Source organism: Narcine bancroftii, chromosome 7 (genome assembly GCF_036971445.1).
Source record: "Narcine bancroftii isolate sNarBan1 chromosome 7, sNarBan1.hap1, whole genome shotgun sequence".
Lineage (NCBI taxonomy): Eukaryota > Metazoa > Chordata > Chondrichthyes > Torpediniformes > Narcinidae > Narcine > Narcine bancroftii.
The window spans coordinates 34,509,141-34,523,988 of NC_091475.1; the positions used below are offsets into that span (position 1 = coordinate 34,509,141).

General features: G+C 42.4%; 1 protein-coding gene across 11 annotated transcripts in view; it reads left to right on the forward strand.

The window, feature by feature from the left end:
* grtp1a (growth hormone regulated TBC protein 1a) overlaps positions 1–14,848 on the forward strand; it is a 393,930-nt gene that overhangs the window by 333,667 nt on the left and 45,415 nt on the right. For 7 of the 11 annotated variants that reach the window (XM_069889533.1, XM_069889535.1, XM_069889534.1 and 4 more), the window contains one exon: positions 8,111–8,250. Coding sequence is in view for 2 of the 11 variants with exons in the window: in XM_069889531.1 (XP_069745632.1) it covers positions 7,978–8,021; positions 8,111–8,250 (184 nt within the window). In the remaining 9 variants the exon portion in view is untranslated. Of the gene's footprint in view, positions 1–7,762; positions 7,828–7,917; positions 8,022–8,110; positions 8,251–14,848 lie in introns of those variants that run through there. The other 4 variants (XR_011341712.1, XM_069889531.1, XM_069889532.1 and 1 more) reach the window with 2 other exon arrangements.

Genomic DNA, 14,848 nt, shown 5'->3' on the forward strand with positions numbered 1-14,848 from the left:
ACCATAACAAAGGCTAAATTGGCTTTTTAATATTAACTATCCAGAAATAGTCAACTAAATCCAAAGGTTGCTCCAGATATTTCTGCTCCACGCGTTTTTCCCAACCTTTCCAGTACATCCTGCTTCTTTTTCCTTCAAATATTTATTCATTCCCCTTTGTGCCAAACCATAACTTGTGATTGAATCCCACATCCCTGAGTTTTTCATTGATAGCCCCATTTGTAAATATTAAAGGCACCTATTAGGCAGGCCATCACTCTGGAGAAAACTGTCCTCTCTTTCCTGATTTTGTTGACTATCACAAATTCTGACCACAGGATGGCAGTGCTGAACACTCATCCTTCCATGCAGTTTTTCACTGAAAGCCCCATTTGTCAACACCCCCTCAATACATGCCTAGTGGAAATACTTACCTGTAGGAAAGAAAGCAGACCTAACATATCTGGTCAAAAACACTTCTTCAGAATTGAGGATCTGAGGGGCAATACACATCTCCCATTAGTTTTTCTCCTACGCTTGTTTTTTTGTAGGACACAAAAGCCACTTATTAAGCTGCAGAAAGGATGGTTTTGGAGAGGGGGTAGGTTGTGAGGGGGGGAATGTCTCTGATAGGGTAAAGCATGAGTGACCATGGGGATAAACTTTAAACAAAGCTATCTGGTCAATGAGAGGAGTTAGTGAGAGAGAATACAGAAAAACAATCAGAAAACGTTGGAAATATGCAGATCAGACTTGCATCTGAGTATTTCCAGCATTTGCTGTTCGCTTTGTTAGACAAAGAACATAGGTGTGGTGAAATGAAGGACAGGAAGACCTGCCCAGCAGGTCAAGCTTGCTATTTAAAACTAAACAAGCCAAGCTACTATCACAGATGGATGACAAAGTTACTTGAAATTGTAAAATTACAAAACCATGCACATAACGAGTCAATGAGGTACGATAAAAACAATGGTTTTCAAACATTTTTCTTTGCACTCAATTTCCACCTTAAGCAATCCTTTACTAATCACAGAGCACCGATGGCATAGGAGAGTACTTAAAGTGGTAGGTGAGTGGAAAGAAAAAGTTGAGAACCACTGTGCTAGATTTTAAATTGGAGGTTACAAACTGGAGACTGCAGATGCTGGAACCTAAAGTCTTAATAAAGGGTTTTGGCTCATGTCGTCAACCACTCTTTTTCTCCCACTGATGCTGTTCAACCCTTTGAATTCCTTCAGCAGATTGTGCTCAGTTTTAACAGGAGGAATAAGCAGATTTTCAGATTTGAATGTTTAATGAATGTTTTGACAATACAGGGGGAAAACAGAGGGGTAGTAAAGAATTACAATATACACATTAAACCTGGCAGTACATCACTGAATAATATCTCCATGTGATGATATATAAATAGACATGAGGAGAAGTTAAGGGAGGCAGTCAAGGTCAGTGAACAATGATGGAGGTTCTGTGAGAGTGAACTGTTTTGTTACCTGAGTCATTAGCCCTACTTTGCTCATTGCTATGCCTTTCTGTACGTATGACTTCTTCCTCTCCTGGAGTAACCACTCTATTTAGCTGATCCTAGTCACTTGGTGGACTGTGCATTTAACATGACGCTAATATTGCAAAACTTGTTTGCTGTATCCTACCCTCTCTTACTATTTAGAATGGTATATATACAAACAGGACGGTCTGCATCTGAGCAGGGCCGGGACCAATGTTCTTGGGGGTTTGTTTGCTACCGCTGTTGGGGAAGGTTTAAACTAATGTGGCAGGGGAATGGGACTAAGTCCAGAGAGTCAGTGGGGTATAAAATGAGAATAGAAGCAAAAGGTAGCAAGGTGAAAAGCATTAGTGGCAGGCAAGTAAAAGCAGGGGGGGAATATCAAAAGGAGCTATTTATTTACATAATGGTGAAAGGGATAAGAGTGTGACTAAAGAAAGGCTTTGTGTCTCAATGCAAGGAACATTTGTAATAAAATGGAGGAATCGAATGTGGAGATAGCTATTAATAACTATGATATAGTTGGGATCACAGAGACGTGGCTTCTGGGGAATGTGACTGGGAGCTCAACATTCAGGGTTACTCGACATTCAGGAGGGATAGACAGAATGGAAAAGGAGGTGGAGTAGCCTTGTTGGTTAGGGAAGAGGTGAATGCCATAGAAAGGAAGGACATCAGTGTAGAGGATGTGGAATCCATATGGTAGAGCTGCGAAACATGAAGGGGCAGTGACGCTAATGGGAGTAGTGTACAGGCCGCCTAATGCAGCAGTGAGGTTAGTGAAGGAGTCATGAAGGAAATTGGTAATGTGTGCAACAAAGGCACGGCAGTTGTAAGGGGTGACTTTAATCTACATGTAGATTCGGTGAACCAAATTGGTAAGGGTAAGGTTGAAGAGGATTTCTTAGAATGTATGCAGGATTGTTTTCTAAATCAGCATGTTGAGGAACCCACGAGGGAACGAGCCATTCTAAACTGGGTATTGAGTAATGGAGAAGGGTTAATTAGCAATCTTGTTGTGAGGAACCCCTTCGGCAAGAGTGACCACAATAGGGTGGAATTCTTCATTAGGATGGAATGTGACAGAGTTGATATGGATACAAAGGTTTTGAACTTGAAGAGCGGTAACTTTGATGGTATGAGATGTGAATTGGTTAAAATAGATTGGCAAATGGTACTTAAAGGACTAACGGTAGAAATGTAATGGCAATCATTTAAGGATAGCTTGGAGCAAGTGCAGAAAATGTACATCCCAGTTTATACGAAGAATAAATCGAGGAGGGTAGCGCATCCGTGGCTAACAAGGGAGATCCGAGAGAGTGTCAAATCCAAAGAAGGAGCTTACAAATTAGCCAAAAAGAATAATATCCCTGATGATTGGGAGAAATTCAGAGTTCTGCAGAGGAGGACAAAAGGATTAATTAGGAAAGGTAAAAGGGATTATGAGAGGAAGCTGGCAGGGAACATAAAAAATTACTGTAAAAGCTTTTATAGATGCATTTAGAGAAAGAGGTTAGTTAAGACAAATGTGAGTCCATTGCGGACAGAAATGGGTGAGTTGATCATGGGGATCAAGGGTATGGCAGACTGTTTGAATGACTATATTAGTTCTGTCTTCACGAAGGAAGACATAACTAATCTACAGGAAATTGTTGAGGATCGGGGATCTATTGTTACGGAGAGACAAAAGGAAATAATTGTAAGTCGAGAAGTTGTATTAGTTAAATTGCAGGGATTAAAGGCAGATAAATCCCCGGGGCCGGATAGTCTGCATCCGAGAGTGCTGAAGGAAGTAGCCCAGGAAATAGTGGATGCATTGGTGATAATGTTTCAAACCTCTTTGGATACTGGATTAGTTCCTGAGGATTGGAGGGTGGCCAACATAACCCCACTCTTTAAGAAGGGAGGGAGAGAGAAATCGAAAAACTACAGACCAGTTAGCCTGACATCGGTAGTAGGGAAGGTGCTAGAATCGGTAATTAAGGATGCAATTGCAGTACATTTGGAAAGTAGTGGTATCATCGCACAGAGTCAGCATGGTTTTGTGAAGGGGAAATCATGTCTGACGAACCTAATAGAGTTTTTTGAGGATGTAACCAGTAGATTGGATAGGGGAGAACCAGACATGTGGTATATCTGGACTTTAGTAAGGCGTTTGATAAGGTTCTGCACAGAAGACTAGTGTATAAACTTAAAGAGCATAGTATAGGAGGTATGGTATTAAGGTGGATAGAGAATTGGTTGAGGGACAGGAAGCAAAGAGTAGGAATAAATGGGTTCTTTTCAGAATGGCAGCCAGTGACAAGTGGGGTACTGCAGGACTCAGTGCTGGGGCTGCAGTTGTTTACGATATATATCAACGACTTAGATGTGGAAATAGACAGCAGTATCTTGAAATTTGCAGACGATACGAAGTTGGGTGGCAGGGTTAGCTGCGTGGAGGATGCTAGGAGAGTGCAGGGTGATTTGGACAAGTTAGGCTAGTGGGCCAGGACGTGGCAGATGCAGTTTAATGTAGATAAATGCGAGATTATCCAGTTTGGAGGTAAGAACGGGAAAGAGGATTATTATTTAAATGGCATCTGTTTAGGAAAAGGGGAGATGCAGCGAGACTTGGGTGTTGCTGTGCATCAGTCGTTGAAAGTGGGTGTGCAGGTGCAGCAGGTGGTGAGGAGGGCAAATGGTATTTTGGCATTCATAGCGAGAGGGAGATCCTGCTGCAGCTGTACAGGGCCTTGGTGAGACCACACCTGGAGTACTGCGTGCAGTTTTGGTTGCCTTATCTGAGGAAGGATATCCTTGTCTTGGAGGGGGTGCAGAGAAGGTTCACTAGGCTGATACTGGGGATGGAGGGACTTGCATATGAAGAAAGGTTGGATAGATTAGGCTTGTATTCTCTGGAATTTAGAAGATTGAGGGGGACTCTTTTGAAACTCATAAAATTCTTAAGGGTTTAGACAGACAAGGTGCAGGAAGGTTGTTTCCAATGCTGGGAAAACCAGAACCAGAGGCCATAGTTTAAGGATAAGGGGGAATTTTTTTAGGACTGAGAGGAGGAAAAATTTCTTCTCTCAGAGAGTGGTAAATGTGTGGAATTCTTTGCCACAGGAAGTAGTTGAGGCCAGTTCCCTGTCAATATTTAAGTGTAGGTTAGATTTGGCCCTTGTGGATTAGGGGGTATGGGGAGAAGGCAGGAACCGGGTACTGATCAGCCATGATCATAATGAATGGCGGTGTAGGCTTGAAGGGCCAAATGGCCTACTCCTACACCTATTTTCTATGTTTCTATATGATGAGGGAATTTGGGGAGGGGGGAGAGAGAGAGAGAGAGAGAGAGAGAAGAGAGACGGACAGACAGACTGTAGCACAATCAATAACCATAAACAGACTCAAAGTGAGTGATTAAAGGCTTTAATAACCTGAAATGTCAGACATATCTTTACAGACTGCTGGCCCGGATTCAAAGCTGATATGGAGGAAGGAGACTAGGGCTATCGGCCTTTATTTGCAATTTTACAGGGAGGAGTTCGGGAGGGGTTAGAGGGTCGGATGCAGTCCAGTCTGTACAGTGTAATGAGGTCATCTCCTGCACTACTGTGTTCCACTACATTCACCTCTTCTTTTCAGATAAAGTCCGGTGGGGTGAAGTCTTTCATAGTTCAAAGGTTCAGCTGATGCAGTCGCTTTATCCGTGCAGATAACAAGTTAATTAGGTACGATTAAAACAGTGGTTTTCAAACTTTTTCTTTCCACTCACACACCACCTTAAGCAATTCTTTTACTAATCACAGAGCACCTATGCAGCAAAGTGGAAAATTGACTAACTCATCATGGGTGTATGAGGCAGGACCAATGTAGTTGTCAATGAGGAAGAGTTGAGGAGTCTTACCTGTAGTATGGATTGTTTCCCTTCTCCCCAGGCTTTTAATTCCTCCTTTATACTCATACATTGAAGACGCACTCAGGACCGAAATGTCAGTCATATATCTTTACCTCCAATGGACATTGCGAGACCTGGTGAGTTCCTCCAGCACTTGTGCATTTTTCCTCTCCCCCATTAACAGACAAAGGAGGAAAAACCCAACACCCAACCCCAACCAACCAATTTTCCCTTGCAACCGCTGCAACCGTGTCTGCCTGTCCCGCATCGGACTTGTCAGCCACAAACGAGCCTGCAGCTGACGTGGACATTACCCCTCCATAAATCTTCGTCCGCGAAGCCAAGCCAAAGAAAAAAAATTAACCAGACAATATCATATGCTGATCTCCTGTAACCCAACCCTATTATCTAATTGACAACTAGCGAAAGATTGGGGTGCTGCACATGCTCCACTTCTTATGGTGTGTGATGGTCAGGAGAAGTGCAAAGGGTGAAGAGAGTGTGGTGAATGGCCGATGTAGTGGGCAGGGTCTTCAGACGGTTGCCAGGTGGCACTGGGCAGAGATTGTCAGTTGGGCAGCATATGTCAAGAATGTTTCTGATTGGTGACCATTCTTTGACTACTCTGCACTTCCATTTGTCGTTTGAATAAAATCAAAATATAAAATGGCAGATGCTGGAAATCTGAAATAAAATGCATTTCCATTTGAATCAGAAAATATAGGAAAGCAGTCAGCAGGTAAGGTAGGTATCATCTATGAAAAAAGAAACAGATCTCCTAGGTCCTCCAGCGTCAAAGAGGATTGTTGTCAGTATTTAGATGGTTTTTCATTTTGTATTATTATATTTTGCCATTTGTATAATTTAAGGTATAGGGAGGGGAGGGAATAAGGAGGGGGGAAAAAAGGACTGTAAATCACATCTCCATCGGGCACACAAAACTCAAAACGGTCAACCAGTTTACCTATCTCGGCTGCACCATTTCATCAGATGCAAGAATCGACAATGAGATAGACAACAGACTCGCCAAGGCAAATAGCGCCTTTGGAAGACTACACAAAAGAGTCTGGAAAAACAACCAACTGAAAAACCTCACAAAGATAAGCGTATACAGAGCCGTTGTCATACCCACACTCCTGTTCGGCTCCGAATCATGGGTCCTCTACCGGCATCACCTACGGCTCCTAGAAAGCTTCCACCAGCGTTGTCTCCGCTCCATCCTCAACATTCATTGGAGCGCCTTCATCCCTAACGTCGAAGTACTCGAGATGGCAGAGGCCGACAGCATCGAGTCCACGCTGCTGAAGATCCAGCTGCGCTGGGTGGGTCACGTCTCCAGAATGGAGGAGCATCGCCTTCCCAAGATCGTGTTATATGGCGAGCTCTCCACTGGCCACCGTGACAGAGGTGCGCCAAAGAAAAGGTACAAGGACTGCCTAAAGAAATCTCTTGGTGCCTGCCACATTGACCACTGCCAGTGGGCTGATATCGCCTCAAACCGTGCATCTTGGCGCCTCACAGTTTGGCGGGCAGCAACCTCCTTTGAAGAAGACCGCAGAGCCCACCTCACTGACAAAAGGCAAAGGAGGAAAAATCCAACACCCAACCCCAACCAACCAATTTTCCCCTGCAGCCGCTGCAACCGTGTCTGCCTGTCCTGCATCGGACTTGTCAGCCACAAACGAGCCTGCAGCTGATGTGGACTTTTACCCCCTCCATAAATCTTCGTCCGCGAAGCCAAGCCAAAGAAATCATAGTACATGGAAAGAGAGTGTAATATTTTGTCTATTGGATTTACATGTGTCTTTGGAAAATCAAAAATAAAATATCCCAAAAAAAGAGATTAAAGACCCTTCAGAACAGTTGGAAAGATAAAAAATAATTTAAAAACATAATCTGCTGGAGGAACTCAGTGGGAGAAAAATAATGCTCAATGTTTCAGGCTAGAAACCTTCAGCAATATATTTTCACCCATTGGAGTTAAACAGAGTCTGCATACGCTGGGGTTGTAGTACAATACATGAAAGTGCTGGAGAAACTCTCCAGGTCAGTTTCTTCAGAGGAGAGGAGGAAGGAAGAAGCAGGGGTTCAGAGCACTATGACCGAGAGGTCATAGTAGGTGGGAGGGGTAGAATGGCTACCCGAAACGTTGGTTACCTTCTACTTCCTATAGATGCTGCAAGACCTGCTGAGTTTCTGCAGCACTTTTGTGTCTTGCATTTTCACCCACTGATGTTTCTCAACCCGCTGAGTTGCTCCAGCATATGTTTTTACTCGAGGTTCCAGCATTTGGAGTTACAGTTGCAGTGAGCGTGGTGATTGACAGGTAGTAGTGGAACTTGCAGGACGAATGATTGACGGAAAGCCGTGGACCGGGTGATAGGCAGGTAGAAGTGGGCGGATCGTTGAGTGAGCGGCGTCGGGCGATCGGCGGATGATTAGCAGTGGGCGGGGTGATTGACAGGTAGTAGTGGGCGGGGCGGTTGACAGGTGCGATGGGCGTGGTGATTGGCTGGTCTGAGTGGGCGGGGTGTATGCCTAATTGCACGGCGCCGCCTGACTGATTACCTGCGGCAGCTGGGGCCTGGCAACGCGGGTTGGTTCGGCTGTCGTAATGGAGGGAGCGGAGTTGGGTTCCGACCAGGAGAGGCAGATCAGGTGCGGTGGAGGCCGAGGTTTGCGACGCGGTCGTCACTCGGCTGCCGGACCAGCTGTGGGTCGGTCTAAACCGCTGCTTTCCCTTCCAGGGTGGATGAGTACGGATTCGAGCGGCAGGCGGGCACCGAGGCAGAGGAGCTGGTGTCGGATTACCAGGCAGTGCTGAACCGCCGGGCGATCAAATGGCGCAAGCTGCTGCAGGGCAGCCGGCTGCAACGGAGCCTGAGAGGTGAGAGGCAGGCCGGGCCAATGATCTGTACCCCGGTGGGGACAGTCCCCTCACTGCCCCAGTCTACCACCAACCCCCGCCGACTTGCCGCCTGCCCCCGCCGACTTGCCGCCTGCCCCCGCCGACTTGCCGCCTGCCCCCGCCGACTTGCCGCCTGCCCCCGCCGACTTGCCGCCTGCCCCCGCATACTCTGATGCCAACATCTTCCCAAGTTGGCAGTTTGTGTGAGTCTCCTACTTGCTGCCTGATGGTATAAGAATTGTCTTTTCTCCATGTCAATGGACCCTACACCATCTTTGCAATGCCAGAACTTGCTGCAGTTCTGTGTGTTCAACTTTGACTGTTGATGTAGTTGTGATCCACAAAATATTATTTTGCCATTGCATTTCTGTTTGGAGTCTTTTGTGGAGAAGCTTTGAATGGTCAATACTAATGCCAGAGTTGTTAGCTTAACTACTATGCAGGTTCTGTTGATATGGGTGCCTGATTAATAAGGGATGTGAATTACTTCTATTAATAAAAGAAGTGCTGTATTACTTTGAATTGTACTTGGTATATTTCTCTTTGTGACTGTTGAACTGAATTTAATGCTGAGATTTGTGGGAATTATAAATATTGTTGGTCTCTAGGATGATGATGACATTTAAAGAGCCTGAGCTATTGCCACTTGGGTTAATTAGAAAAGTAGAATTGAGATTCAGCTGAAATTAATAAGTGATGTTGTTCTGATTGGTAAAACTTTATTTGTAATCTATCCTATGAAACATCTTGGGGAACTTCACTCTTAAGGGCACCATGCAGATGCCTTTTTGTTATATTTTCATTCATTTGGTTGGCACCATTGTTTCTGTAAGTGAAGTTTACCCTCTTTAATCCCAGTGTTGTACATTGCGTTAAAGATTACCTTTCATGTGGAGTGTGGGATTGGCAATTCTTTCTCGGTTTTTTTTTTGAACCAGTTGATTTTGTATACATTCTGATGTAACACTTTATTGAATATTCACTAAATATTCTCATTTTTTTGTTTAAAGTGTCATTTATGTATCAATTTTCAGATGAGCCAAAGAGACGCATGAATTTATTCAGCAAGATTTGTTAATAAAATAATTGGTAACTGTTCTATGTTGTAGAAAAAATTTGTTCTCTTCAAATAATTGAAATTAATGAATTGTTCCATATTTTCAAAGGACTGACATAAAATGATGAAATCAATGATAATTTCATAAGATTCTGAGATGAAGCATTGTCTGCTGATTTCTACCCATGGATACTGCTTGATCTGCTGAGTTCCTCCAGTTTCTTCTTGTAGCTGTTCCTCCTCTTCATTGTATGGAGTTTGGGGTCCATATCTTATCAGATGCACCATGCAACCTTGTATCTGAGCATTTTTTTTTGGACTCTACCAGTTTGAGTGAGTTACAGGGATGGAAAATTTTTCAAGATGATCGGCTTGAGGAGGAGATCCACCACTAATCAGTGATCTATCAGTCCTTGCTGATTGCATATTTTGAAGCCTGGTCTTTTATGTAGTCTGCCCCTGAACTTGGGGGCCAGACCCAGCTGAGTTTTACGCAGCTATTGCCTCTCCACTCCCCCATTCATCAAGCTGGTTAATATTTAAAGAAACATCTTAAAAGTTTAAGGTCTGAAAGATACTTCCTTGCCATTAGATGAATAACTTGAATGTTTTTTAAATTCAGCTGCTGTTTTCTGCAGTCATTTTATTGTATTGATTTGAATGGGTCCAATGGATTTGAACTAGGTTCAAAAAAGTCTGGAGATCCAAGAGACTGTAGTGGCTGGAATCTGGAGCAAAAAAAGGAAGTTGCTGGAGGAATTCTGCTTATTCCCTGAAGAAGGGCTCAGGCCTTACCTTTGCTTTTTATGGATGCTGAAAAGACCAGCTAAGTTCCTCCAGCAATTGGGTGTGTTTTTAGTGCAATCACAGTGCCTGTAGATTTTCATGTTTCACTTGCTGGAGAAATTCAATTGGTCTTGTGGAATCCAGAGGAGAATTAATGTTTTGGGCTGAATCGCTGTTTGCCACAAATCACTCATTGCCTCAGTCTCCCATCTCTACCACACCCCTACTTGGTGCCTTCTGTCCTTCATTTTCTCCTCTGTCTACCAATCACCTGCTGCTGCTAGCCCCTGCCCCCACCTCTCCACTGCATTGGCTATCTTCCCTCGCAACATTTGGTCTCGATGAAAGGTCTGAATTTGAATTGTTAGCTCTCCATTTTCTTCCACGGATGTTGCCTGACATGCAGAGTTCCTCCAGCATCTTTTTTTAACCTGAGAAAGTGTATTTTGTCCTCAGTCCAAACATCTAACTGGAAGGAGACTAGAGCTTCTGGGTATAAGCAGATTTAAGTTGAAGATTGTATCCATTATCATTTCACGAAGACTCCTCCTGGACTATCTCAGTGTAGAAAGGATTATTGGTAATGTTTTGCTTTCTTTTTGCACAAAGGAACATAACCAATAGTCCACGTTGACATCAGGTAACCATCCAGTTCTTGTCATCTGAAATGTACAAATTATGGCTCTTGTCTCAACCTCTGTATTCTCGACAACTGCTGACAAAGCCCCAAAGAGGAGAGGAGTCACGTGATGGAGTAGTGGCCGGACGGTGAACTCCAGCCCTCTCCAGAAAAGTCGGGAAAAACAAAGGAAAACACAAAGGCACAGAAATAAAAGTTACAGAAAAGTGAGTATAAAGGTGGAAAGAAGATGGCGACAAAAAAAGAAAAATCGAAAGCAACGGTAAGAAGAGAGGAAGAGAAGACAAAGGAGGAAAAAGGTGAAGGCCTTACCTGTCCGAAGAGGCCCGCTGCGGAGAGAGAAACCCGCTCCCTCAGGTCGGTAAATAATGGACTACAAAAATGGCTCGCAGAGCCGAGTAAAAGTGCGCAACCGCGCATGCGCGAAGTATCGCGCATGCGCGATGCGAATGGAAAGAAACACACCGACGGGAGGGGGGACCAGCTGGGGAGTCGATCTCCACAGCCGGCAACGACAGCTGCAGAACACCTGCAGCAAGAAGAGACCACAGAAGACAATAGAAACAAGAAAGAGGAGGAGGAAAGGGCAGCAAAGAAACAACAGATGGTCAACCCAGAGGAAGAAGAGGAAGAGTACAGTGAAATAGAAGAAGAAAAGAAAGGCAAGGTAAAGGATGTACTTGCTCTTATTAAAGGATACATGGAGTCATTTAAAGAATGGCAAACACAGGAATTTAAGGATTTAAGAAAAAGAATAAACAACACAGAAGAGAAAATAAATAAAATGGAGATGACCTTAACAGAAATGGGAAAGAAAATGGACAAGATGGAAGAGCGGGCAGTAGCAGCAGAAATGGAGGTAGAAGACTTAAAAAAGAAATTGGAGGAATCTAATAAAAAAACTAAAGAGACACAAGAACTACTAGCTCAAAAAATAGATACAATGGAAAATTATAACAGAAGAAATAACATAAAGATAGTGGGCCGTAAGGAAGATGAAGAAGGCAAGAATATGAGGGAGTTTATAAAAGAGTGGATCCCTAAGACCCTAGGATGTCCAGAACTACAGCAAGAAATGGAAATAGAAAGGGCACATAGAGTATTGGCCTCTAAACCACAACCACAACAAAAACCAAGATCTATTGTAGTAAAATTCCTAAGATATACTACAAGAGAAAAGGTACTGGAGAAGACAATGGAAAAAGTAAGAGAGGGCAACAAACCACTGGAGTATAAAGGGCAAAAAATCTTCATTTATCCAGATATAAGTTTTGAACTCCTAAAGAAGAGAAAAGAGTTCAATACAGCAAAGGCGATTTTATGGAAGAAAGGGTATAAATTTATACTAAAGCATCCAGCGGTATTGAAAATATTTATTCCAGGACAACAAAACAGACTATTCTCGGATCCAGAAGAAGCACGAAAATTTGCAGAACAATTACAAAAATAGACTGAGGGAGGAAGACGGGTAATGAGAGTTAAAATGATCACGATTGATATGTATGTGGGTAAGACAAAAATAGACTGAGGGATGAAGACGGGTAATGAGAGTAAAAATGATCACGATTGATATGTATGCGGGTAAAGAGGTATAAGAGTGAATAGAGACAATGAGCATACATGAATGTATCTGTACTTAGAGGAAAATATAGATAGTATAGACAAGAATTAATAAGGGAAGGTAATGGAATAGAGAGAATAAGGAGGGAATTAAAAGAGTGACCTTTGTGACATATGAAAAGTGAAATCTTTTCTGGGGGAGGCGGGGTGGGGGGAAATAGCGGTCACTGCAAAATCAGTTGACGCTTGCGAGTGGATTCGCAAATCCAAATGGAGAGGGGAGATGTGGTTGTCCGACAAGGGATAAAGGACAACTCAGGAGGGGAAGGGGAGATTGGGGATAAATAAGATAGAAATAGGAGAATAAGGAAAATGTTGGATGTTGTAGGAATGTTGTCTTATAAAGAGTTGAAAATAAGAAAACAGAAATGGAAAAGGAGGAAAGGTAATGATGGAAAAACGGAAAGAGAAGATAAACAAAATATAAAAGGGCTACGCTGAACTATATGTCTTTAAATATTAATGGAATACATAACCAAATTAAAAGGAAGAAACTACTAAATTTAAATGAATAAATGTATTCCATTAGAAAAAATAACATAGGTTAAGAAATAATATTGAAATATTCGAACAAGTATAGGAGCCTTACATTAAATACAATAGCGAAAACCTACCGGGGACAAACATTACCTAAGTTGATGGAAGGAGAAGGAAAGAAAAGAATGGACTCAGTAGAATTTCTGGTGTAATTTTGTTGAATGACAACATTGTCTGACTGGCTTAATGCAACCTAGATTGTATACCTAAAATGGATGAGAGGGGGGGGTGGTTTGGGAGGAAAGGGGGGGAGAAAAAGTCACTGTATATGTGTGAAAAAGAAATAGTGTATATCATGGCTAATGTGATTTATGGTGTGAAAAATAAAAAAATTTAAAAAAAAAACAAAAAACTAAGCCCCAAAGATGTGAATCCCTGTATCTATAATTAAAACTCTGACATTCACTCTGGCCCTGGGTGTTGGTCAGTAATTTGTTAGCTCTCATTGCAGGAGGGCCAATTAATGGATTGTTAAAAAGATTCACTGTATATAAGTACATGAGGGGGGAAAAAAAGATGAGAAATGTGTACTAAAATATCAGAGAATGTGCTTCTAGAATGGGAAGCAACCTGTGGAATGAAAATGGTGAATTTTTGAGCTGGCTGGATAGCACACAAAACTAATTATTTTCACTGTATCTTGGTAATAAATAAACAAAACTATCTGGTTGAAAACTAAATTGCCCCAAGAACACAAGGCTGCAGAAAGTGACAAGCCCATCAAGGGCATCAACTTCAACATAGATGTTGAAGATCTCTACCTGTATGTGAAATGCTGCCTCAAGAAGGCAGCCAGAATCATAAAGGATCCCCATCACCCTGGTCATATTTTCATCTTGGTGTTACTGACAGACAGAAGTCCAGGTTCAAGAACAGTTTTTTCCAAGCTCTCAGGCTCTTGAACCTCCCCATACTACCCAAATAATAGACTATTCCAGGACTATCAAAAGATCTCCCTGTAATATTAAAACATCACTTTTTCTGTTGGCATATTGTGATAATTTAGTTTATACTATGTTGTTGATGTGTCTTGGGTATCTGTGTGGCTGAAGCAAATAAAAATTTTGGTGCATCTGTACATTGTACTTGTGTATTTGATAATAAACTCTCATCTTGTCACTTAAGCGAAACCTGGCAAGTTGTGTAAAACGGGCAGTTTTGTGCCATGAATTCTATGGGATGCTGTGGAACCTGTAGAAGATGACCAAAGTGGGTGAATAAAGTATGTTAACTGTGGAACTAGGTATTAAATTGAGGAACTATATGTGGTGATTGTCTTGGAATATGGGGGAGCCTACAGCTAGGTAGCAGTTGAAAAGATCATTTACCAAGGTCCTTCTACTTTGGAAAGACAATTTTTTACAGCTTCCTTGCACAATATTTGTGTAATGTCACCTCATCAGGATGTCTATCCTTTCCCATATGTTTAATTACCTTGCCCTTTAACTCTCCTTTATGTGGGTCATTGCACCTACTTCCTGCAGAAGTGAGTTTCATGTTCTCACCACTCCAAAGAGGTTTCCCTTGAATTCATTCTGGGTTTATTGATGACCAGTAACTCTGGTGAATTAAAGTCACGTTTGTATTTGATTCTGTGCTTATTCTGTTCCCACGAATTGTGCATTCTTGATCCAAAAATGTTGCTTTTGGTTTGAGGGTAAGATAGTTAAGGTTTTCAAATCTTTGTTCTATTTAGTTTGATGATTGTAAGTGGGCATTTTTTAAATATAAAGTAACAGTGTCTTAATTCAGAGTGTTGTGAAACTTGTTTTTTGACCTCTGAGAAAGAATTCATTAAGGGCTTCTGTTGGAATTGAAAGGCTCTTTCATTCGGAGATAAAGAAGTAAGTGAATGAAGATGTTTGTCATGTGCAAAGTCGTTCATGAACTTTGAGAGAGGCTAGCTAGTTCCCCACCAAAAGCTTCTATCCTGAATA